General features: G+C 47.7%; 1 protein-coding gene across 5 annotated transcripts in view; it reads right to left on the bottom strand.

Moving 5' to 3' along the window:
* The window catches only part of TEP1 (telomerase associated protein 1), a 2,409,067-nt gene that overhangs the window by 2,123,495 nt on the left and 260,321 nt on the right, over positions 1-25,251 (bottom strand). For all 5 annotated transcript variants that reach the window (XM_069651741.1, XM_069651744.1, XM_069651746.1 and 2 more), the window contains one exon: positions 7,678-7,758. In XM_069651741.1, coding sequence (XP_069507842.1) covers positions 7,678-7,758 — 81 coding nt within the window. The remainder of the gene's footprint in view (positions 1-7,677; positions 7,759-25,251) is intronic.

Raw genomic sequence — 25,251 nt, 5'->3', positions numbered from 1 at the left:
CTGATACCCTTGAGAAAGTAGTGCAGAACATGGAAGAGGAGACACAACAAAGTGCAGAAACGCAGGAACATCTAGTCCGCCTAACACACAATCTGGAACTTCAATGCAAAGATTTAGAAAACAGATCATAAGAATAAAAAAGATGACAGATAGCGGAGGACAAAGACCTCAAGCAGGTATTCAAGGACATTCTGGATTCGACAGATGAAGAGGAAGTCCCAATAGATCGAATACACAGAGTGGGACCGAGTAGATCAGCAGCCCAAGGCGCCCGCCCCCGAGATGTGTTGGTGGCCCTCACCTTATACTCCCAAAAGGAACAAATCCTCAGGAAGGCAAGGTCAATGGATCACATAAGAATGAACGGGGAGGACATCTTCCTATTTCAAGATCTAGCACAGTCAACTCTTCAAAAAAATCGAGAGATGGCCCAGGTGACGAAGGAATTGACATCACGTCAGATAAGATACAAGTGGACATTCCCCTTCGGACTCCTGTTCACATGGGAAGGGACGCAAAGAGGAATTACGTCAAGGGAAGAAGGCCTAAGATTGCTGAACTTGCAAGAACAAGACAATGAGCTTCCACAGGCCAGCGGAACGAACCAACCAGGGAGAAAAACCCTGTGGGAATGGAATACAATAGGAGGGCGAGACACCCCAGCAAAAAGAATTAAGAGGGCAGAACACCCAGAACGAAATGTCAGGACAGACATCTGTGATGACACGACACAGCAAACTCCATTCGATTCAGACGGAGGAGCGAGAGATCATCCAAACAGGTGCCCGGAGGGGAGGGGGAAGAAATCCCGGTTGCCACCGAAGTCATGGGGAAGGGTTTAGGACTCCCTTCAAAGTTATCCCTGAGAGTTTAAGAGGGTATGACGCACAAGGCGATACGCCTGAGCGAACATAGGTCATCGTGCCCTCCTCCGGGCAGTTTCTGGGGGGGTGGGGGGGGAAACACCAGTTGGGGGTTGCGTATTACAAAAGGGGGAGGGGAGTTGGGGCTAAGGGGGAAACCGGAAAGAAATATACACTGACGAAGGGGAAAAGGGAAGGACAGGGCAGCCATCAAACCCAGAAGATAGGATGGGGATAAAAATCTTAACATATAACGTCAGGGGACTGAACGTCCCAATCAAAAGGGGAAAAAGTGGAGAAATTCCTCAGGCAGGGCTCATATGATATTGTAATGCTCCAGGATACGCACATAAAAGCTCAAGACAAACAGAGTTCGCTTCAAAGGCTACAATCAAATAATACAGGCGAACGCACAAGAGAAAAAAGCGGGGGTGCTAATAGCAATACGTGACTCCCTGCACGCACAAATAACAAATACACTGGGAGACAAACAGGGGACATACCGGGTAGTGAACATAACAGAAGGGAAACCCCTTACATTGGCATCGGTATATGCTCCAAACTCAGGACAGGACAGCTTCCTAAGGGACACGCTAGACAAATTAGAGAACCAGGCCACAGGGGAGGGACCTAAACATGGCGTGGAACCCCATCCTAGATAGATCAGGAGCCAAACAACAGGAGCAGGGCACCCCGTCAAAAGCACTTAAGCAGAAAATGTCAGACCTAGCGCTAGCAGATGTTTGGCGCAATATGAATGGCAATCAGACAAGTTTCACATATTTCTCACACGTACACAAAACGGGTACAAGAATGAATTATCTTTGGGCCTCGGTGGGGCGCTTAGGGAAAATACAGCAGGCAGAGTTAGGCACTATAACTCTCTCGGCCCATGCCCCTTTGTGGGCTTCCCTTCATTGGACTCAAAACCATCCACGGTTATGGGGCTGGCGCCTCCCAGAGGACATCATCAGAGATTAGATCATGGGGCAGGCCCTCAGAGAACATCACAGACTATCTAGCCAGCAATGATCTTCCTGACACAAATAAGGGAACACTATGGGAAGCCCTGAAGGCGGTAACAAGGGGACACCTCATAGCTCTTACATCACAGAGGGAGAAACAGAATCGCCAATGGGAAAAGGAATTAGAGGCCAACATAAGTGCGATTCAAGCAGAGATCATGCAAACACCAATTAGGAAACTCCAAAAAACACTAACATGTCCAAGGGCAACTGGAATCAATCTGCACCAAAAAGACGGAGAGGGACCTCCTTTATACTAAACATTGGTACTATGCGAAAGCAAATAAGGCTGACAAACTTTTAGCTAGACAACTGAAAGGGAAGCGGCAATCACAGACAATAAAGGCCCTAAAAGATGACAAGGGGCAAGTAAAGACATTAATCACAGATATAGGAGACATATTTTTTACCAGGAGCTATACTCCTCGTACCTCCCGGGGAAGGAACAGCAGAAGGCTTACTTAGAAGGGGTTCAACTTCCTGTAATATCAGAGGAAGTTGAAAACAACAGCTTGACAGGGAAATTTCAATAGAAGAGGTCAATAAGGCAATTCAGTACCTCCCGAAAAATAAAGTCCCCGGCCCGGACGGCTCCACCGCTCTATTTTATAAGACCTAGAAAGATATACTTGCCCCTGTCCTTATAGACATGTTTAACACATTTAAGAAGAAGGGGAATGTCACCCAAACCATGAATGAGGCAAAAGCTTTGGTATTTCACAAAAAGGGGGAAGGATGAACAACTCCCAAGCGCGTATCGCCCGATAGCACTAATCAATTTGGAATGCGAAATTTTACACTAAGATACTAGCCACAAGGCTGGCACAACTCCTCCCGAAGCTGATCCATCAAGATCAATCCGGGTTTGTCCCGAATAGACAAACACACAACAACATCAGAAGGGTACGACACTTAGTGGAAAAAATAGGGATTACACAATCCCCCGCGGCCATGATCGCCCTTGACGCGGAGAAAGCGTTTGACCATGTCGAGTGGTCGCTCCTCTTCCAAATACTGAGGAAAATGGGCATGGGCAAAGCTTTCATAGATATTGTCCGGGCCAACTACAACTCCCCGACGATTAGGATAGCAGTGAATGGGGGATTGTCTGAAACAGTGCAAATAGAGAGAGGGACCAAACAAGGGTGCCCGCTATCCCCTCTGCTATATGCGATATACTTGGAACCCCTATTGGCCAAAATCAGAGAAACGCCAGACATCAGAGGCATAGAGATGGCGAGACAGGCCCATAAAGTAGTAGTATAAGCGGATGACATGTTAGTGGCACTAGGAGACCTGGAAAGATCACTGCTGTATCTCATGTGCGAGATCGAAACATTCGGCGTGATATCAGGGCTAAAAATGAACAGGCAGAAATCCTGGTACTAGCTGGGAGTAGGAAAAATATCCAAACAGTCGCAACGGATCTCCAATTGAAAATAGCGAACACAGGGGTCAAATACCTGGAAATCACACTCACGGGGAGAATAGATGAGCTGTATGCCCATAACTATCCTCAACTCCTAGATAAAATGAAAACGAACATACTGAATTGGAACCCATTATCAACATCAAAGTGAGGTAGAATAACGGCAGTGAAAATGACCTTACTCCCAAAACGCATGTATTTATTTCAAGCCCTCCCGGTTAGAATCCCCCCCCGCTTTCTTCAAGTCTCTCACGAAGATGGTTACAGCATACGTATGGCAGAATAAAACCCCTAGTGTATCAAGTGCGGTCCTGACAGCACAAAGAAATGAGGGGGAGAGCGCCCTCCCACATTTTAGGAAATACTACGAAGCCGCACAGATTTGGGTGCTGAAAGAATGGATTCCGGAAAATGCAGAGAAAATCTGGGAAGCACAGGATAGGGCGGTGGCGACAACACCCACCCGACACCTTTTATGGATTAGCAAACACACACACCCCAATGTACATGTAAGTGAAATAATGTAGTCGACCCTGAGAGTGTGGGACAAAGCCACACAGAAAGAGACCCTAACAAAGGATCCAGCCCACCTTCATGCCATTATTTAAAAACCCGGAATTCCCGCCAGGAATGGAAAAGGGGGCGTTTCGGAAATGGGAAGAGGCAGGGTGTCAAATGGTTGGGGATATGTACCAAGATCAGCAGATAAAAACATTTGCGGAATGCTCGACACAGCTGAACCGGACCCCTAGAAACAGGTACAAATACGAACAATTACACCACTGGCTGAATACACCGCGCATAAAAAGCGCTGCAACAAGGAATCTGGCCCCGTTTGAAAGATACATAATGACACACACAGGAACAAGCAAGTTTGTCTCCAACACATACAATCATTTAAAAGCACAATTCGAAACTGCAAAGTGGCAATACATAAAAAGGTGGGAGAAAACGCTTAAATGTTCACTCCCCAGGGAAAGGTGGGAATACATATGGGGTGCAATACCAAAGCTGACAAAAGCCATTCAAACAAGAGAAATGTGGATGAAAATGATGATGCAATGGCATTATATGCCAGAAAGACTACATACGATGTATAGTAATTCCCCAGATAGATACTGGAGGGAATGTGGAGGGGGGCAGATTGTCGACATATCTGGTGGGACTGCCCGAACCTAAACCAATTCTGGGAAGAGGTGAAAACCCAAATGCAGAAAATGTCCCCAGGTGCAGCGAGTCTAGGGGAAGAAGTGTGGCTAGGGGGCCTATGGGACCCCAGGGACAAACAGTTGAATGTGACGCAGAAAAGGAACTTTATGGGCCGATTGATAGAGGCGTGGCTGGAAATAGTTCATAAATTGAAACAGAAAAGCCCTCCACTCGCAGTGGATTGGACAAGAATGGACATACCTAGCCATGGAGAAAATAACTTCTAATATTCAAGGGGAACATCAAACATTTAGAATGGACTGGGGTTTGGCTCTGGAGTATCTCCAGACAGACTACAAAGAGCAATGGTGCCCACATAAAATAAGGATTCTGGACCTTTTCAGCTGAAGTAGAATGACCGACTTCCCGAAAGGAAGACTACAGATGGAGATTTTCCGGTGGGGAGGGTGGGTTTAGGGGTTGGGGGGGGGGGTTAAACGTTGTGAACAATGCTCTACCAAAAAAAAAACTCAGTCTTTTCCACCTCTATTTTTTCAATGTCTTCACATAGATCCAGTAACAATGTTCCGGGATGCCAGTAAAAGTTGAGGTGGATGAGATGGCTGTCACCAGTTCAAGGGGAACTTGTTTTTTCTGTTTTCCGCATGTTGTTGAAATATCCTTGCGGGCCATGTGCAATTACAATTAAGGTTAAAGGGTTCAGGTCAGTTGTTACTTGAAAATGAATTATGCTTGTACAACAAATGTTTAACTGTGCAATGATGTCATGACCTACCACGGACGAATCCCAAGAAGGGGTGTGCTATGAACAGAATCTGAAGATGGTAGTTAAGATAATCAATGACCAATAAGAATGGAATAATTGGAGAAAGATGGGATTTCTTTGTAGGTGTTTTGTCCAATCATGTGTTGGGGTGGATTGTAATAAAAATATATAGGAGTGTTTTAACTGTTACAAACATTTAAATAATGTGTCAACTTATGTGGTCCGATGAGTCTTAGGTTAGTTTGGCTCAATAGAGTCATCTAGCTGCCCCCCGGATGATTATACAATAAACTTGCTTTATCTACAAAATGTGCACTCGCTTCTTAGGTGGTGGGCCCACTGTAGGTTAAGGTGATTAGGGGCCCACCCCTACACCTTTACGGCTTATTGTGGTGTAGACCCAATTCAACCACCTTACACCAATAGTAATAATTCTTTTTAACATCTTCTGTAAAAACACTGAGACGAGGAAGAACATGAGAGCAATACAGAGCACAGAGTGGAGAAATGTTCTAATTGTTTGTGGAGTCCAGGAGGTAGCGCAATCTTTAAAAGCAGGAAGCATCATCAAGATGGAAGGAGATCCATTTCACCTGACGTGGGTAGGGAAGCTGAGAGAAGCCAAGTTGTCAGCCGGGCAGTCGAGCATGAAGACGCCAGACGAGAGCAGAGAAATCTCCCTAGCTCAGGCTGGGAACCCAGAGAGTGGAGAGCAAGGTGGAGCCATGGCACGGATAGAAGGAAAGGGGCTGGCCAGCCAGGAGACGCATCCCTGAGGGCACCAGAGACACCAAACAGGGACGCGAGACAGTGGAGAAGCTTCATGCCGGCAAGCAATGCCGGAATGTCAGGAAAACATCCTTCTGCTGCAAAGAAGAGCCGCTCACAGCTCAGCGAGAAGCCAAACACGAACACAGATCCGAGAGAGAGCGGGAAAGCCATCACAACGCTGTTGAGCCCACAGTAGAGGGTTGGGACACCAGGTTGTGGTCTGGAAAAATATTACCTACCAAGAGTGGGGAGCATAATCCCACAGCTTGTATACTAGGTGCTCTATATAATCCCAGTACTTGCGGAAGTTAAAGGACAAGTACACAGAAGTAAATAACAGTGAAGGACTAGAAGAAAGGTACTTGGGGAAGAGGCATACCCCCTTGTGTCCTCAGTGGTGATGACCATTGTAAAGTCCTGGCAAGATAGTATGCCAGGCAAAGTAAAGGTGAAGGTTCAAGAGAAGTCTCATGCCCACTGAAGCTGAATGTTGTAAAGACCTGGCAGGACAGTAAACCAGGCAGTGTGATTGCGAGTCTGGGACCCGCACCCAAATACAGCAAACATTGTAAAGTCCTGGCAGGAGAGCAGCCTAGGCACAGTGAAGGTTCTTATGGAAGTTTCATGCCCCTTGGAGCTGAAAGTTGTAAAGACTTGGCAGGAGAGTAAACCAGCAAGTGTGATTGCGAGTCTGGGACCCGGACCCAAATACAGCAAACATTGAAAAGTCCTGGCAGAAGAGTATACCAGGCAGGTCTCTGAGAAGTCTGAAACCCAAGGAAAGAGAACCATACTTCTTGGGCTGTAAAAGTGATTAAAATGTGGAAAGCATGAAGTATAAAAGAACCTTGTGAGTGTGTGAAAACCAGGGGAAGGGAGCCATACCCCCCTTGATTGGTCAATACCATATGATGGGAAACGAAGAGTGACTTTAAGCTGGGAAGAATCTGAGAAACTCGGGTGACGGGAAGCTCCTGAGGATTGTGGAACTTTGATCATTTGTTTGTTTGTGCGCCTTTTTGGAACTTTGTGTTGGAACATTGGAAAAGCTACAGATGGTCAGTTGAAAGAGGTTTTGCCTTTGCACATTTCTTGGAGTTTAGCTTGTACGGGTCAGGATAGGATTTTGGACACATGAGGGATAGCATTTTATTTCTGGACACTCCGACACCGACATCCTTTAGTTTTGTTGAGGCAGGGAATCCCCTCTTAGTGATAGAGCGAGATAGGTCTTTCTCCAACCCTTCTTTTACTTTAATAAAAGTCCATAGCAATCATCACAATGCCTATGTGTCTGAGTCTTACTCCTGATTCATTACACAGAGCATTACTCCAATCAGGTGAAGAGATCAATCTAAGTGTTCTTGCTGTTAAGAATTACAGACAATTTAGCAAAAATCGCAGAATTTGAATATAAATCACGGGTAAAATGGAAGGTGATAGGCAATCCTAAAAAAAGTCTTCCGTAATAAGTCTGTAAAATATTCAGCCCCTGCAGGTTCGACACACCTCGTACAGAAAAAGCAACAGGGGAGCCATTTGTTTCTTACAGATTATTCAAAAATAAAAGGCATGATTTTAAGAAAAAGTGAATAAAAGTGGTAGGAAAGAAGCGAAAGCAGAGAGGACATTAACTGCACTAATTATACCTACCTTATATTGGAGTTCCTCTAGAGCAGGTGCAACCTTTCTAAGTGAAGGGAAGACTTTTATATGTCTCCTTGATGTTTTTGCCTGTAAAGAATATAAATAGGATTTACAAGGCAACTCTCCACAGGCATACAATACATCAGAGTATCAAACAGAACACAGTATTAACTAAATGCAGACTAAACACCCCTGATGCTGCCTGAGTTTAAGTAATTATATTTCATTACCAACATAGCTTTCTAAGAAAGATGATATACTGTACAAGTGGAGCTTTTTGACACTTTAAGCATGATATAACTTGACCAAGGGCTATTGGAAGGTGACTGACTGGCAGGGCTATCAAGTGAGAAGCATCGAGTGGGTTGTTTCTGAATTCAAAGTAAATGTTTTAGGCCCCAACAAATTGCAAAACAAACGCATTATATAGTTTAGGGTAGGAATTCAATCCTAGAGCATCTAGTGTAGACAAAAGAAAACACAAAGGTTCTGCGTCCGATAGGAACACTGGATGCACAGCAGTTTTGTGCCGCAGCACCGCAACAGTGACTAATGAGGACTTTATGCCCCAGGGTGCACCCTCTCATTCAATGGTATTACAAATACATATCTGTGTTGCTCAATCATTCCACTGTGCTTCTAATTAAAGGATGGTCAATGTGTGGCTCCTAGCGTTGCCACCTTAGGGAAAAGGTTGCTAAATCTAGATCTTCCTGGTTACCTACTGTACTGTTCAATCCACCATTCACACCATCATTGCCAACCACCTAGCCATTCCCAACATCAATCCTTTTTCACCCAGCCTTTCGCCCCAATGTACTTGAGCAAGGTCTCACTGACCTCATAGTTGAAACGTTTACCTGGTTGAGAAGCGCTGCATCCGACTATTAAAGAGTAACTAATCGCAATTGTGGCTAAATATGTTCCAAAACAGAGATCAACATTACTTCATGTTCCCAAATCTCAGAGCAAGCTATCAGGCAGTATTTTCTTACCTGTAACTCCATTTCTCCAGCGTTGATATCTTTCATGGATTCACATGCTGTGAACATTCCCAGTCGTCAGGCTGGGAAACCTTGTATGGTATGAATAGCCCCACCCCTGCGGCTTCCCTTCAGATTTTAACCTCCATTGTAGAGGAAACCCGAACCAGGTTTGCCTGCAGGGGCGGCCGGCGGGCGCATGTGAATCCATGAAAGATACCAACACTGGAGAAATGGAGTTATAGGTAAGAAACTACTCTCTTCGCCGGCATTGGATCTTTCATGGATTCACATGCTGTGAATAGATTACATAGCAGTACCACCCATGCATGGCGATGTGTAACAGGCAAACCAATAAACACTTCATCAGATACATGAGACAACAAACCCATCAAGTGAAAAAGTTCAAAATAAACACCCTGAAGCTGCAGGGCTTACCTTATTGGAACAGGCGTTGCAGGACCACACGCCCCACCTGCACATCATCCACATGCTGCTGCCCGAGACAGTAATGCCGGGTGAAGGTATGCGGCACCGCCCAGGAGGCTGCCTGGCAAATAAATATCCAGCAGCGGAATCCCCGACCATAACGCCGCCGACGAAGCCGTGGATCTCGTTGAGTGAGCCTTAGAAACCCTACTCAATGGCTTCCCAGCTTTCGAGTGGCACAACAACATTTTTGAGGAAACCCAACATGAGAGTCCTTGCTTGGAGATAGCCGGTCCCTTGTTGGAAGGACCAAAAGCCACAAACAGCTGCTTTGACTTCCTGAAGTCCTGAGTGTGATTAAATTAAAACTATAAAGTCCTCTTACCGTCCAGAGAATGCAGGGCCCTTTCCGATGGCGTGGATGCCGTAGCAAAAAACAAGGGTAAAACAATAGAAGAGAGTTTGTGAAATGCCGTCTGCACTTTGGGGATAAAGTGCGGGTTAGTGGCCAGAATAACCTTGTCCTTCAGAAATCTCAAGTATGGAGGGTCGACGACCAGTGCCTGCAACTCCGACATCCATCTGGCCGAAGTAATTGCCACCAGAAAAGTCACCTTCCATGATACAAACTTTAAGGGAGTCGTCGACATCGTTTCAAAAGGCGGTTTCATCAACCCGAAAGTACCACATGAAGGCTCCACACCGGCGCAAACCGGTCCCTTGTTGGAAGGACCAAAAGCCACAAACAGCTGCTTTGACTTCCTGAAGTCCTGAGTGCGATTAAATTAAAACTATAAAGTCCTCTTACCATCCAGAGAATGCAGGGCCCTTTCCGATGGCGTGGATGCCGTAGCAAAAAACAAGGGTAAAACAATAGAAGAGAGTTTGTGAAATGCCGTCTGCACTTTGGGGATAAAGTGCGGGTTAGTGGCCAAGTAATTGCCACCAGAAAAGTCACCTTCCATGATACAAACTTTAAGGGAGTCGTCGACATCGTTTCAAAAGGCGGTTTCATCAAACCCGAAAGTACCACATGAAGGCTCCACACCGGCGCAAACTTCTTCATAGGAGGAAAAGTTTGAAACAATCCTTTCAACAAATGTTTCACTAACCAATCACTGAACAGAGGAGCAGCATGTTGCCTCTTAGTGAACCTAGATATCGCTGCCAAATGCACCCTAATTGATGACAATGCCAGGCCCTCCTCCGCCAAATGCAACAGGTACTGGAGAACCTGTGCGGGAGAAACTTTCAAAGGGTCAACCCAAGGGTGAGCCTTACACCATTCGCAAAATCTTTTCCATTTACATCCGTATGAGATATTTGTGGACGGTGCCCTTGCTGCCTCCAAAATCCGTCGACAGTCACAGGAAATAGCTAAATGGCCGAGTGGTCAGGAGCCAAGCCGTCAGGCTGAGAGAGCCCGGATTGTGATGCCGCACCTTGCCCTCGTCCTGAGACAGGAGATCCGGAGCCGCCACCAACCGAATCGGCTCTTCAATCGACATATGAAGGAGATCGGAGAACCACCTCTTTCTGGGCCAGAATGGGGTCAACAGAATCACACGGCATTGATATCTCCGAATCCCCTGGAGGGTCCGCCGAATGAGCAGAAGCGGGGGGAATGCATACGCGAACCGGCACGTCCACGGGAACGAAAACGCATCACCCAGAGACTCTGGATGAGCCCCTCTGCTGGCGAACTCCCGACACTGCTTGTTTTCTATTGTTGCAAAAAGATCCAGCAGAGGATGCTCCCATCGCCAGAAGATCATCAAAACCTGCTGCTTCTTCTGCTTCCACTCGTGCAGCTGGCCGGCTTCCCTGCTGAGTGCGCCTGCCTGACATTCAACACCTCCGGCAGATGGTAGGCCACAATGCTGATCTCTTGAGCCAGAGCCCAATGCCAAACGTCCTGCGCCTCCTTTGACAGGACTCTGGAATGTGTGCCCCTCTGTTTCCTTAGATTAAACATTGTGGTGGTATTGTCCAACAATACCCTCACCACCGATTCACGTGCAGAAACGACTTGAGGGCCCATTGCATAGCTCTCAATTCGAGCACATTGATGTGTAACATAGATTCCCGCCAAGACCACAGGCCCTGCACCTGTGAATCGGCAAGATGAACCACCCATCCTGTCTGAGAGGTGCCTGCCACAATCGTAAACTGGTACTCCGGCTCCAGCAACGGCATGCCCCACACCAGATTGGCCGTGCGCGTCCACCAGCGAAGAGCGTCCACCAGACTTCTGTTGAACACCAACTTGTCCGACCATAACCCGCGACTCTGCGCCCATCGGTCCACTAGGAACTCTTGCATCAGCCTCAAGAAGAGAAGACAATTGGGCAGGAGCGGGATACACAAAGCCATTGCCCCAAACAGCGACATGTAACTTCGGACCAACACCACTGTGCCCTCCTTCCACTTGCCTGCTCTCTGCTGCAACTTCTTGACACGCTCGCTGGAGGACTTCACCAGATTGCGCCGGTTGAGAAAGTCTGCCCCCAGAACCACCAATTCCTTGGACGGCGTCAAAAATGATTTTTCGAAGTTGATGGCGAATCCCAGTCGTTGCAAAAGCCGCATGGTTGCCACGAGACTGTCTTGCGCCCTCCCCGGTGACAAACCCCTTACCAACCAGTCGTCCAGGTAGGCGTATACATGATGACCTTCCCGTCGGAGGAACGCTGCCACTGGTGCCAAACACTTTGTGAAAGTCCTGGGAGACGACTTCAAGCCAAACGGGAGGACCTGAAACTGGTAGTGTTCCTCGCCAACTACAAACAGCAGAAATGTGTGGGGCCGCCGCTGAATAGGAATGTGAAAATATGCGTCCTGTAGATCCAACGACGTCAGAAATTCATCCGGCGGCACCGACCGGATGACCTCCTGAAGAGTCAGGCGTTACAGAGTCTTGTTCAACGCCCGAAGATCCAGAATGGGTCTCCAGTTGCCGTTGGGCTGCTTCACCACTAAGTAGCGGGAATAAACCCAGGTTCTATTGCCCCTTTCTCCAGCATGAGAACCACCTCCTGCCGCAGGATTTGAAGATGCGGCTGTACGACATACACTGGTAAAATAGGAACCGGGGGACACCTGAACTCCAACGAGTGGCCTAGATGCAGCGTGTCCAACACCCAGCGATACAATGTTATTTTTCTCCACTAGTCCATGTGCATAGCCACCCTGCCCCCTAGCAGATTGTTCATAAGGCAGTCATTGTTGCGGCTTAGCTTGCCTCCCATTAGACACTGCGGACTGCGAACCCCTTTTTCGCTGAGCCTGGAAGTCTCGACTTTTCTACACCGAATGGGCCGACCATCGATATCCTTGAGAGGAGTAATTGGATCAACTGTAACCACGGTCCCTGCTAACCGGGCATTACCAAAAGCACCCCGGAACGGTCGAAAGGAGCGAAGAGAGCGCCCACTCTGTAAGGAACTTAAGGACTTAGTTTCCGTGTCCTCCTTCATCCCTTTCAGGGCTTCATCGATCTTTTCATCGAACAAGTGCTCCCTTTCAATGACTTTATACTGTACCTCCAGGTGAAAGTCAGTGCATTTTAACCAGGCCTGCCGTCGAAGCACCATCCCATTGTTATTTTGTTTAAATCCCGAATCCCCCAGTCCACAGCAATATTTATGCTGTGATTGGAGGCCTCTTCACTGTCATGCACCAACAGCATGGCGTCCTTGCGGTGCTGCTCCGGCAGATGTTCTAGAATTGGGGCATTGTTCTAGAATTGGGGCCAGCTGATGCCACATTTCGCGATCATATCGGGCCAGGATCGCCAAGGAATTTGCCGCCTTGACCATCTTCGCCCCAACCGTCAAAAGCTTTTTCCCCAAAGGCGTCCTGCCTCCTGGCCTCACTGTCCGGAGGCGTAACGCACTTGTGTTGGTTTCTGGCCTTCGTGCTGGCTGCCGCCGACACCACAGACTTGGGCGTGGGCTGTGACACCAAGCATTTTGGGGTAGACTCCGGAGCCTTGAACTTCTTTTCAAGACAACCTTTGACAGCCAGCTCCGAAAACTGATGGTGCATCGTGCGCAGGCCCTCCTGCCACACATGGTCAAGAATAGGCACAGAGAAGACAGCCTTCCTCCGCTTGCCCATATAATCGAATAGGAAGCAGTCCTTGTGCTCCTCTTCTGGTGCCAATCCAAACTCCACACACGCCTTAGACATCATGGCGTGGAAGGCCCCAATATCATCTGGTGGAGAGGGCTGCACCGCACTCCGAGGTTGCTCCACCTCCACGTCCGTGTACCACGCATCATCCCTCATCGATGAAGACGAAACAGTAGACAAAGTGTCCAGCGGAACACTCTCTGGCTCAGACTCTGGCAGCTCGCCTTCTTCTGAATGTGACTGTGGACGGCCTACCCCCACCGGCAATGGCAACCGTGCCAGAGGAGACTTCCTCAGTGTTACACCAGGCACTTCGACCACCGGCACCGCCAGACTCACATTTGGAGGAGGCAACCTAGCATCCAGCTGCCCCAACTGAAGCGTGGACAGTACTTGTAATGACCAAAGAGACTGAGGGTTAACCAGCGGATAACCAGCCAGACCAGCTCCCATTCCACTCAACGTCGAAGGTCCCACACTTTGGAGACCCAAAGCCGACGGGCCCAGCACCTGATCCTGGTTGTCCTCAATCTCTGATGAAACCGAAAGAGTCGCTGGATCCTGATGCAGAATGTTGTCAGGAAGAAGAGAATCAAAGGCGGAGGACTGTCACGCCCCGCTCATTGACAACAATCCTTCCGTTTCCACTCCGGTGGACGAGAACAGCATTGGTCCACTGTCAATCACTGTCGTGGACGGCGCCGACGACACCACAGTCGACGGGACCGTAGATTGCAGCCCAATCATCGACGACAGATCCACCTTTCGACGAGATCGTCGTCGGAACCACCTCCCTCGGCGTGGACTTCATCGGAGACCTGGATTTCTTGGAAGAACTGGACCGGTGTTTGGAAGACTCCCGGATGGACGATGACATGTGATGGTCCCCGATGACGAGTGCTTCAATGAAGATTCCTTCGGCTTGGCTAAGCCTTTCTCCTGCGCCGTCGACTTCTCGAGCCTACCACCAGAGCCCTGGGAATGGTCCGACCGACCATGCTTGGACGAAGAGGCCCTCGCACCCTTCGAAAGCTGCTTGCTCGATGAAGACTTACTGCACTTCCCCACCTCCGATGGAGGTTCAGCCGACGCTGCAAAGTGATGTTCCGCAGACTTCACAGCCCGCTCCGAAGACAGACTCGGGCCGACCTCACCTCCGAAGCCAGGTACGTGCCCTCATTGAGCCAACATATAAGCCGCTGATTGCGGTCCTTCAGAGTCTTCTGCGAGAACCCCTGACATATTTCGCAGGTCTCCGCCGAGTGATGGGGTAAAGGCAGTAGAGGCAATCCATATGGCCGTCGTCCTCATACACCTGTTATGCTCACCTGGCTCCCACAGGGGCGTTGGTCGAACCCGGACTGCTGTGGCCTCCACCTACATGATGCGTAGTGCAGCGATGACTGACTGGATCTGCCTGCTTTGCCCGTAGAAATATTCTCCTACAAGTGGAGAGATAGATTTAGCCACTTGTGGATTCAAGTGATAGCACCCCCACTGTCCTCCCCACTAATCACCTCTGAAGCGCCCTCCCAGCAATCTCACCTTATATTCTTGAAGGATGAGCTCTCCATCCTGCGAAGCACGCAGGGGCGCGTTGATGACCAGTTACTTCACTGGCCTGAAGATATTGGAAGAGTTGTAGACGAATCCTGACTCCAAAAGGTCCTGGCGAAGAGCCGTAAGTATATAGTTCGTAAGAGTTCAAAATGTCTGGAATTCACTCCTGTCCAATTCCTCTTTTATCTTGCAGCTTTGACCCAATAAGAAGATTGACACCTGAAAGCGCTCCGGTAAAAGTCTGTGTTACCCAAAACTGTCCGGTAAATAATGCCAACGGTTAAACTTGTTGCTTTCTCCTTATCTTACAGGTGCGGCATTAGAAGATGTGGCGTGCTGAAGAATTATACCTCTGTCGGTAAAATCAGGTAAGCATATGGCGGCTAAAAAGATTGTCTCTGTCTGTTCTCTCTGCTCACCTTGTTGTTTCTTGTCCCCCTTAGGTGCCGGGATTCGGCGATGTTAAGATGGAGACAGCGCTGGATCAAAGAGATGCTGCGTGGAACGGTGAGTATGGCGCGGCGCTGCTGCTGGCGATGCAACGCATTTTAAACAAAGTCTTTCCTCTGGTTTGAAGATGCGATGAATCCGGAATCAGGTAAGAAATCGGGTAATACTCTTGTTCTAACCTTTGCTTCTTTCCTTCTTTCTAGGTGCTCCAGGTTCGAGGCGGGCGTGGCAGAAGGCTGGATGCTGCTGCTGGCACAGTGAGCGTTACGCTGCTGGATGCAGAATAACACGAAGCGTGTGCTGCTCTTCAGGCGTGGTTTAAATAGCCTCCAAAGTAGTCCCAGGCAGGTATTCCTCCCCAACCACACCCGAGTAACAAAATAGTCCCTAAGGTAAAGTAGTCCCTTCCAGGCCTCACATGGGGTTGAATCTTCTTGCAGCATGGTCTGCATCAGGTAAGTGTGCACCTATGAGCCTGGCACCTATGGCACCAGGACTGATGTCCCATATGAGCCTGGCGCCATAGGCGCCAGGACTGAACCCAGACAGCCCCTAGCAGGGGTTGCTGGGTTTTCTCAAAGCGACATGATGCCTGCTCCCGGGGCTGATGGACGTGGTCTGGATGCCCGGGGGTATGGATCATGACAACACCTTCAAGCCACAAGTAGCACAAGGCTGAAAAAGAGACTTCTTCTGAGCCCCCGATGCCATTGTATCGTTCGATGCCAAAAATGCACGTGCACAAACACGAAGAACACGAGGTGATCCCAACAGTTTGGAGATGGTTGAAATCTGAAGGGAAGCCGCGGGGGCGGGGCTATTTATACCACACGTCCTATTGGGAGGGCCTAAAACACCCAAAAAGGACGTTGATAGGACACTAAAGTGTAAAGGTTTTCCGTAGGTAAACGCTAGGTTAAAGTGACCGAGGTTTCACAGCCTGATAACGGGGAATATTCACAGCATGTGAATCCATGAAAGATCCAATGCTGGAGAACTTATGTGCTCTTCCTATTATTCATAGCATAAGATAGCACCAAATACAGGGCTCAAAATGTGCACTCATCACTAACAGTTGGGTAGTGTGTGCTGGGTCAGTTGGGGCCAGACCAGCTGCTCCAAGAGTTTCCCAAGGAAGGGGGTGATCGATTCGGAGCAGTAGTTGGCTTGGCAAGACGGGTCTGCAGAAGGTTTTTTAAAAATGGGGCGCACAAGGGAGTGCTCGAGAGAGGAGGGGAAAGATCCAGTAGCAAAAGAGTGGTTGCAGAAATCAGCAAGTGCAGGGGCAAGAGAGCCAATATTGACCTTAATGGTTCTGGAGGAGCAGGGGGAAACCGGTTTGGAGGAAATCCTCAGAGCGGACAACTCTGGTGGCCTCATCAGGTGTGGTATGAAAGAAGGTGGAGAAAAAGGCAGAGGGAGGATAGGAGCACATAGGAGGAAGGGGCTAGGGGATGGGGGGGAAGAGGGGTGGACGCAAGGGTGCTCAGGATGTCCTGAGATTTTGCAGTGAAGTGCATGGCCAGTGCATTGCAAAGAGCCTGGGAAGGGAGAGGTGTGGGTGAGACTGGGGAAGGGTTGGCTAGTTCCCTGCATATTTGAAAGAGTTCAGCTGTGTTGTTGGATGCACAAGAGACATAAGCCTGGATGTGGGTCCTTTTCTTGGTGCAAATGGAGAGTCGGTATTGCCTTTGGAGCAGGCGACAGTCCATTTTATCAGAGGATGAACCTGAGGTCTGCCAGTTTCGTTTCACAGGTCTGCATTTGCGTTTCAGGGCTGCATGTTCGGAGTCGTACCAAGTATTGCATTTGGAGGTATGTTTCAGGCAGACCCTCATGACTGGGGCAAGAATGCCAAGGGTATTAGTAATGACAAGATGGAGGTTGCTGAGAGCAGAGTCAATGGTAGAGTCTGAAGTGGGGGGACAAAGGTAGATGCAAAGGCAGCAGCTGACACTCATCTCATCGGATGGCTGTTCGTGAAAGAGGTTGGCAGTGCTGGGGGAGGTGTGGTCAGAGGGCAGAGAGGACCCAGGTGAGAGGAGAGAGTGGTCCGACCAGGAGAGAGGGGTGATCAGTGGGGCACAGAGTGAGAGGTCAGTGTGGATGAAGGCATCAAGGGTGTGGTCAGCCGAGTGGGTAGGCCCAGAAGGGAGAATGAAAAGGGAGAGTGAGGTGCAAAGGTCCCGGAAGAGAGTGGTTGGCGTGATTGAGGAGTCAAGGTGCATGTTGAAATCATCTACGAGAAGGAGTTTAGAGGTGATTGAGCGGAAAGAGGATTATAAATCGGCCCATTCATAGAGGAACAGTGTGGTAGACCCAGGTGGCCTGTAGAAGGTGGCAATGGTCAGAGAGGAGGTGGGAGAGATGACCAGCTTGCAAATCAGGCTCTCAAAGTTAGAGTAGGGATGGGTGGGTATGAGGGATGAAGGGACCCACTCAGGAAAGATCTGAGCAACCCCACGCCAGCACAGTTAGGGCGAGGCTTGGAGGTGATTTTATAGCCCTCAGGGACAAGGCAGGCTTTGCAAATTATTAATAATCCCATATTTGACCTATGAGAAATGCACTCGCCCCAAGGTGACTGGCGACAAACTATTTACCAGTGTTTTTTGTAAAACGGTGCATGTCGCCATAAGCACACTTCATATTTGGTGCAATGTTGCCTAGCGTGCACAGTGAAACTTGCATTGGCCAGTTTCTGCAAACAAAGTGTGTTTGCAGTAAATACAAAATAAGTTTCTAAGATCACCATACTCGCCAGCAAGGTAGAGTATCTTGCAAATGGTGCTCGCCCTGCATATAAAAACGACACACCAATGCTAGTGGGCTGGTAGATATTGCCAGTCCTGGAAGGGAATCAAAAGCAGTGACTGAGCGGTCATTGAAATATGTCTCAGTAAGAGCATGAATGTCGAGGGCAATGTTTTCAAAGAGAAGGCAGACGTCGGCAGAGAGTTTGATGGCAGAACAAGCATTTAGCGTGGTTAGATGCAAGAGGTCTCCATCTTTGAAGGTTTTTTTCCCCAGGGACGGGTACAGGGGCATGGTACACCATCTGGAGCGATGGGGGGGCTTAGAGAGTCGAGGAAAGAGTAGTAGGTGTGGGAAGGAAGTTCATGAGGGATGGCAGGCGCCGGTCAAAGAGGAAGGGGTTGGGTTGAGGACCCTGAACCAAGATAGTGCCAGTGTGATCGACTTGAATGATACACCTGGATGATGTGACGCCTGCCACAAGGACTTCCCATTTAGTGAAACCATTAATGGGTGAGGAAGAGAGTAGAGATGACATGAGGAGTCCATAGATCAGGAGCGGGTACAGAAAAGGGGATATCAGTGAAGACCTGTCTGCAAGTTGAACTGACAAAGGTGTCTGCGATAGGTAGGCCAGGGTTCGTGGTCAGGATGTCTTATTTTGAGCTTTTCCTTCCAGACATCATGAGATAGGAGACAGTGTAGCAGTTCGAGAAGATAGGGGAGATGATGAGTGCCATAGGGGCAGTGACGTATAGTTAGAAGAGAAGAGAATAGAAGGGGCTGCACAACACAGTTGAAGCTCAGGCTCACCAGGTAGCCCAGTAGGCGAAGCAAACAAGAGAGCAGGTGCACAGGGAAGATTTTATTACTGCAGATGGGTGCAAAGATGTTTAAACAAAAAACACACCAGACTTCAAAATTAGCAAAAAGAGACACAATGAAGTGCAATGAATGGTGCATAGATGATGAAAAATATCCCAAGATTTGAATTTGCAAAAAGAGACCCAATGCAGTACAAAAAAGTGTCCAAAGCTGTTAAAAAACACACCAGGCTTCAGATTTGCAAAATGACACATTGCAGAGGTAGCAATACAGTACTTGATTGACAATAACAAACTCTAAATGGTTTTTCCTCCAGTTCTTCATAGTATGTCTTAGAATGGGGAGGTGCGGATGTGGCGTATGGCGTTCTTCCCCAGAGTTCTTGTCCCCAAGTCGGAGTCTCTCCCAGTGAGGTCCTACTTGCCTCTATCCCTAGGCAGGTTATTGCGTACCGGGCTTACCTCCCTAGCCTCAAAGGGAAAGACTACCCCCCTGGGGAGAATTGACTCTTGGAGAGTAACAAATGATGTGCTGTGTGCATGAGTAGAATTGAGGTGGCCAGTGAAGTTGTATAGCTGGCTAGTAGCTTGCTACTTTAACTTTTGTCTATCAGTGACACCCCTCTAAAGGAACTCCTCAAATCTGCACTGCAAAAAATAAAGGCTGCAAGTACGACCTCTGAAGCGAGCCTCTTCCATATAACTGCACAAATCCTTTTCAGGCTCCTGTGATTAAACTTCACTCCTTCCAGCCTAATCGGATAACACCATGGCCACACCATTTCTGTGGATGCAAGGGAGTTTTAGGCTAACTCCCGGCATGACCAACACATGGGGCTTCATTAGGAGTCCGGCGGTACGGTGATATCGGCAGGTTGCTGCCGGAACCCGTAATGAATTACTGACTTCCCAGTAACACCGGGGGATTACAACCACGGCAGTCCGGGAAGTCAGGCGCCAGTAAATTGTAATTCCCCATTCCCATAGTCCCAGAGGACTCTATGGGAATGGGGAACACAGAAGCACTGGCACCGTTATTGCCGGTGCTTCCGTGACGGTCTGCCTACCGTGGCTGCTGTGCCTGGCAGGGTCAGACCTGCCGGGCACAGCGACTACGGCAGGCAGACTTATAATATGCCGGTCCGGAAACAACCATTGTTTCCAGACCGGTATAATTGTAATGAGGCCCATAGTCTTACAAAGGGTAATCATATCAGATAGCTTCATTTCAATAAAGAACCAACTCTAAACGATTGAACCTCTCAGAATATACCTTTTGTTATTTCCATCATTTATTTTGTGGATGCGTAAAAGAGCCTTATCCAATTCACCTTTGTTCACACACGGTGCCCACATTTGAATACAATATTCTGAATGTGGCAGGTAAAATGTGTCATGCTTTGATAGCCTTAACATGTTCCACTCATACTCATTTAGGATCACTCAAATATTTGTCTAGGCTTATACTCTCCTATCTGATAGTCCTAGACATCTCAAACAAATATAAAAGTGAGACTGCCTGACTCGCCCGTCATGCCTTTTTTATCGTGGGCAGAATCCAATAGATTTTTAATCCCCCTTCATGTCGATGCCTCATTTCCTCTCCTGAAGAGTCCCTCAAACATCAGCTTTGTAATCTGTATATCAATTCTCCTATTTCTTTCGTCAAATCTTTGGGTTTTACTTTTAATTCCTTTGCTGATCTTATACATCAGGGTCTTCCAGCTGTAAGAAAATATTTACAACTGCATGCATTCTAGCTGCCTTAAACTCTATGGGGACATCTTTCAAATTATAATTCTTAACCATCAAGCTGGCTTCTGGGTCTCTGCCTTCTAGTCCTCTACTAGGTAACTTCTTCCAAGAGATATAAAAACGTGCCCTCCTCATTGATGGCACCCTCCTCTCTGCCCAAATCCACTGCACTCCTAGCAAATGGTTCTTCCACCAGTGCTTGATCAAGACATTATTTCAATAACTCTCCATGCCAGGGACACAATCATCAATGTCTTCATTTCATCTGACTTCAACAAGGCAACAGATTGCTTTAGACTTCCTGCGACTTAAATTTAAAAACTGTAAAAGTATGTAATGTGTACATCAATGGTGTAGGTAACGCCTATGATTCTATCATTGTTCCAGAGAAAGGAATAATAAGACTAAATCATCAATAATTTTACCAGGGAATAGGATCAAGCAGAGTTTGTGCTTCTTATAACCTTAGTGACAAACCCAATACCTAAAGTTTGGTGGTTAGGAAGCACATAAAATAATATTGTTTGGGTGCATCTTCACAGCAACTTTGATTATTAATGGTCACATGACCGAGGGAACACACAAACTACTGGCACCAGAATATTGTTAAAGGGTTTTATAAAGTAACAGTAAAACACTAAACTACTGCATGTACTGTGAGGAATCTGAGGGTGTCCTCACTTCTCTCCCCAATATATCCTCCTCCCAGGAGGCCAGGGAAATGCCGTCACTATCAGATCATGACCCTGGGGGTGGATATGAGAGGGAGGATCACCTGGGTGGAGGATGAATGGGGATGAGGCACCCTTGAGTGAGAGGCGGTATCCCCCATTTCCCTTTGATAAGGAGTCAGACATCCCCCCCAGGTCTTCGTAGGGTATTATCAGTTCTTTCCCTATTTTTCCAGTACACCATTTCCCAATACACACCAGTTATGTACTGGGACGAGCAAGAGACAAACCAAAGTCATACATCCTCTCTTTATTGATTCATACACACACAGACATCACTCTGGAACTGGGACGAGGAAGAGGGATGCCGAGTACCAAAATGGTGCAGTAGCCGAAGAACATTGCCTGCACCTGAGGCCAAGGGTGCAGTATAAATGGCCTGCTCAGGTGAGGCTATGGAGACGGGAGATTGCGGTGGAACACTTTCAGGAGAGGCCAGAGGTGGAACCAGGGAGACGTGTGCCCGAAGCACCTGTGAGCTGCAGAGTCGTTGAAGCGGATTGTGGCAAGAGCACTTGGAAGGTCTCCGGGTAGCAGAGCTTGTCTGCATACCTCCTGGAGACAGAGGGACTGCCTCTCAGAATAGCTGAGGCTACGGAGATCCTGGAGGAGAGGTGCGCCGAGCCGGGAGCAGCAACAGCCACAGCAAGCCTGCCGCTGCCGAGAAAAGCACCTGGAGACAGCGTACCTGGTGAGTCAAAGAAGCCTAAATGACTCAGGGATGCTGAGGTGTGGGACCACGTGGTTGGTGCAGGTCAGGTTGCTTGCGAGTAAGCAATGGACCGTTTAGGCAATAAGAATGTCGGTCAAGATTGAACTAAACACTTTTGATAAGCACGATAAGACGAGGCTGATAAGAAACCAAATGAAAGGTTTTTGTTGTTAAGGCTGATAAGAAACCCAAAATAAAGGTTTTTTTTGTGACTACCGAACTATAAAAGAGATTAAATTGATAAGTCCAACAGGGAAACAGTAATATTTGAACTCGTGAATCTGCCCGTGAACAGGGTGCAATTTCCCAGCAGGAGAGTAAACTGCAAACGTGTTGTTGATTTATTCAATGTGATTGAATACCAATTGGATGAAAAACAGTTTGGCCCAACTCCCCGATAAAAGGGAGCTGCATAACCTGAGAGAACAAGCATTGGCAAGCGCCATAAAGACATAAGGAATTGTGTAACTTGAAAGCATTGGCAGTTACAAAAGCCCTGAGAAGAGTTTGAAAGTGCAACAAGTGAATGGTGGCAAACCAAGTAGTAAAGCATACAAAGGCTGTGAAATAAGGAAAGGTCAAGTATCACAGTGGTGAAGCTGAAACAGTGGTAGTGGGCCTGTAATAAGAAGCCAGTAAGGTGTGTTGGTTGTGTGACCTGTATTGGGTGGACCGTATGGTCCGACAACTGCACCTAGATGGAGTATACCCACCTAATGAAAAGCCACTTAACTTGTGATTGAGCATGAAGGAAAACTTGTACGATTTAAAATTAAGAAACTGAACTTTATGATATTGGTGAAATTAGCCCGGAGAGCTGGGAAGTACCCTAAGGAATTGTGTTGTTTTGGAACCTTCAGAGACTTGAAAGGTGGGGAAGGGAACCCCTCTTTTGTAACAAACTATTTGGAATCCTGTGGAAGGGAAAACCCTTTTCCAACCAAGATATGGAAGCTCTGAACTTTTACTTGAACACTTCTCATTTTGATGCTTACATCCATACACATAGTATACAATTAGATGTGAGGGCAAGTATAGGTTTTGGACACAGACAGACATTTGGCTTTGGACTTCCTAACACAGACTATCATTAGTTTCAGTTGGATAGGGAAAATCACACCTTAGCATAGGGCAAGTTAGGCCCTTTTCCCACCCTCGTTTTTCTTTAATAAAGGATTACAGCCCAAACTTAAATCAGTTGTCTGTGTCTGCTTCATGATGTCGTCACAGTACCCTCACATATCCATGTAACACGTAGTAACAGGGTTGCAACATTTTCATTGGGCCTCGGGATCCAAGATAAAGGATTCCACGTCAGAAAAACAAAACATTAATATTCCACTTGAACAAAGAGAATGACTGAAATCTGGCTTCCCCTTCACCTGGGCGAAGAAAGAAACGTACCTTTGTATTAACGTCACATGAGCCTAGGTCATCTTTATGAAGCCAACTACCCAAACCTCCTGTCCAAAATTGAGCAAGACGGTAGAGGAATATGCGCCTCTTGTGGTTCGTAAAGGATGGCAGTGATCACCATGAATATACAACCAAAACTATTGCACCTTTTCCAGTCTGTCCCAATCCAACAACCCAAAGAGAACTAAGAAATGGGAGGACATGCTACTTAGATTTATATGGGATGGAGAAGCCCCAAGGTTGACAGTATGTGCATCTAGATACAGGATCTCTCCCTGGCGCCACTCTCAGTCTTTGGCAAAAATGTTTTAGGAGGACTGTGGTTCAGTTGGCAGAGTGGTGTCTCTGGTATGCCACAGGTGGAGAGTGTCGTGGAGGTTTTCCAGAGACCATTCTTGTAATGCAAAGCTCTCCCGAAGAAGGGTCTGCAGCTTCCCCCAGAGATGAGGTAGACCTGGAGGTTTGTTTAGGTGCCTATCTCAGCTGGGATTTACCTCCATGTCCCTGGGTCCTGAATCTATTGCCCGACTACCCAATCTGCCTTGCATCCTTGTCAACATGACACTCACAGGAGTTTGGGAGCCAGTCACAAAGTTTGGTGTCTAGCCTTGAACTATTTTCAGTCTGTCCGCCTAGAAGCTCTGCTATATGCTCATTCCATCTCCCCCCTATTGTCAGTTAAATAGGTTGTGGCTCACCCTGACTGGTGCTCGTGCTAGTCTGCCAAGGTGATTCTATTTCTTTCTCTCTCCTGCTTCTGCCTTCACCTCCTCTCGACCACTTTCTTATTTTTCCTTCCCCACTCTTACATACGAGCTTCTCTTCTGTTCTTACATTTGCCAAATTCAAGCCATCCCCAACCCCTGTGATCCCCCAGTGATGTTCCCTTGTGCCCCCCTCTCCTCGCATTCAGGTGTTGCCTGTTTTGCTCGATTCTTCTACCCTGCTCCCCCCCCCCGCCCCAGCCTACTTCTGCAGAAGTCTGTCCTGATACATTCTGATTTCACCATCACCGTCTTGTGGCCAATGCTGGATTAGACTTTCATGTGTAAAACTGTAATGCAATCGCATAGCCCAAATGCTATGAATAGTATGTTGGCCAGAGGCGAATCGCATCATGTGACAAACATTGCAAACCATGAAACCAGAATGTGACCACTGGGAGTCTATTTTGTAATTGCCTGCCATTTTCTATTCTAAACACTTCTGCAAATATATTCTGTGCTTCAGATCTACACACGGTGCGTGGCCACAGCTTGAACTTTGAATGCCAACGTAGGCAGGAATGTGAAACCCTGCAGATTTACATTGTTTTTCTTATTCTGTGAAGCCTTGAAGCTGCACAGAAGCATCGACTAATCAGAAACCCAGGTGCCAGCCTGTCTTGCGAACGCTGTTGTAGAAGGTAGTTAAATAAGAATTATATGCGACTAACGGTGCTCCTCCACGCAAGATGGTATTTTCTCTGCTTCAGAACTGTCTGACCCTTAGCCCATGAGCGCAGTGAATAGATAACATTAGTTGGAATGTCTCCCTGCTAGAACATGATCTCCTTCCCCGTGCCAGTGCCCCGTGTTCCCCAATACAGTACGCTGTCTCTGCAGCCTCGGCTAAAAATACCAAATGTTTAGACTGAATGAAGTTACGTGCATAACTGTCAATTACTGAACCCTAGCTTGTATGTCATATATATGGGCGGACCAAATAATGCTATACAATGATGATGTGTTAAGTATATATATTACTGCTTAACCGATGCTCGCTCTCTCTCTCTCTCTCTCTCTCTCTCTCTCTCACAGTGGCCCTCATTAGGACCCCGGTGGTAAGTGAAA

This window comes from Ambystoma mexicanum, chromosome 3p (genome assembly GCF_040938575.1).
Source record: "Ambystoma mexicanum isolate Mex_15411 chromosome 3p, UKY_AmexF1_1, whole genome shotgun sequence".
Taxonomy (NCBI): domain Eukaryota; kingdom Metazoa; phylum Chordata; class Amphibia; order Caudata; family Ambystomatidae; genus Ambystoma; species Ambystoma mexicanum.
The sequence above is the reverse complement of the archived record's forward strand: the minus strand, read 5'-3'. Positions and strand labels throughout refer to the sequence as shown.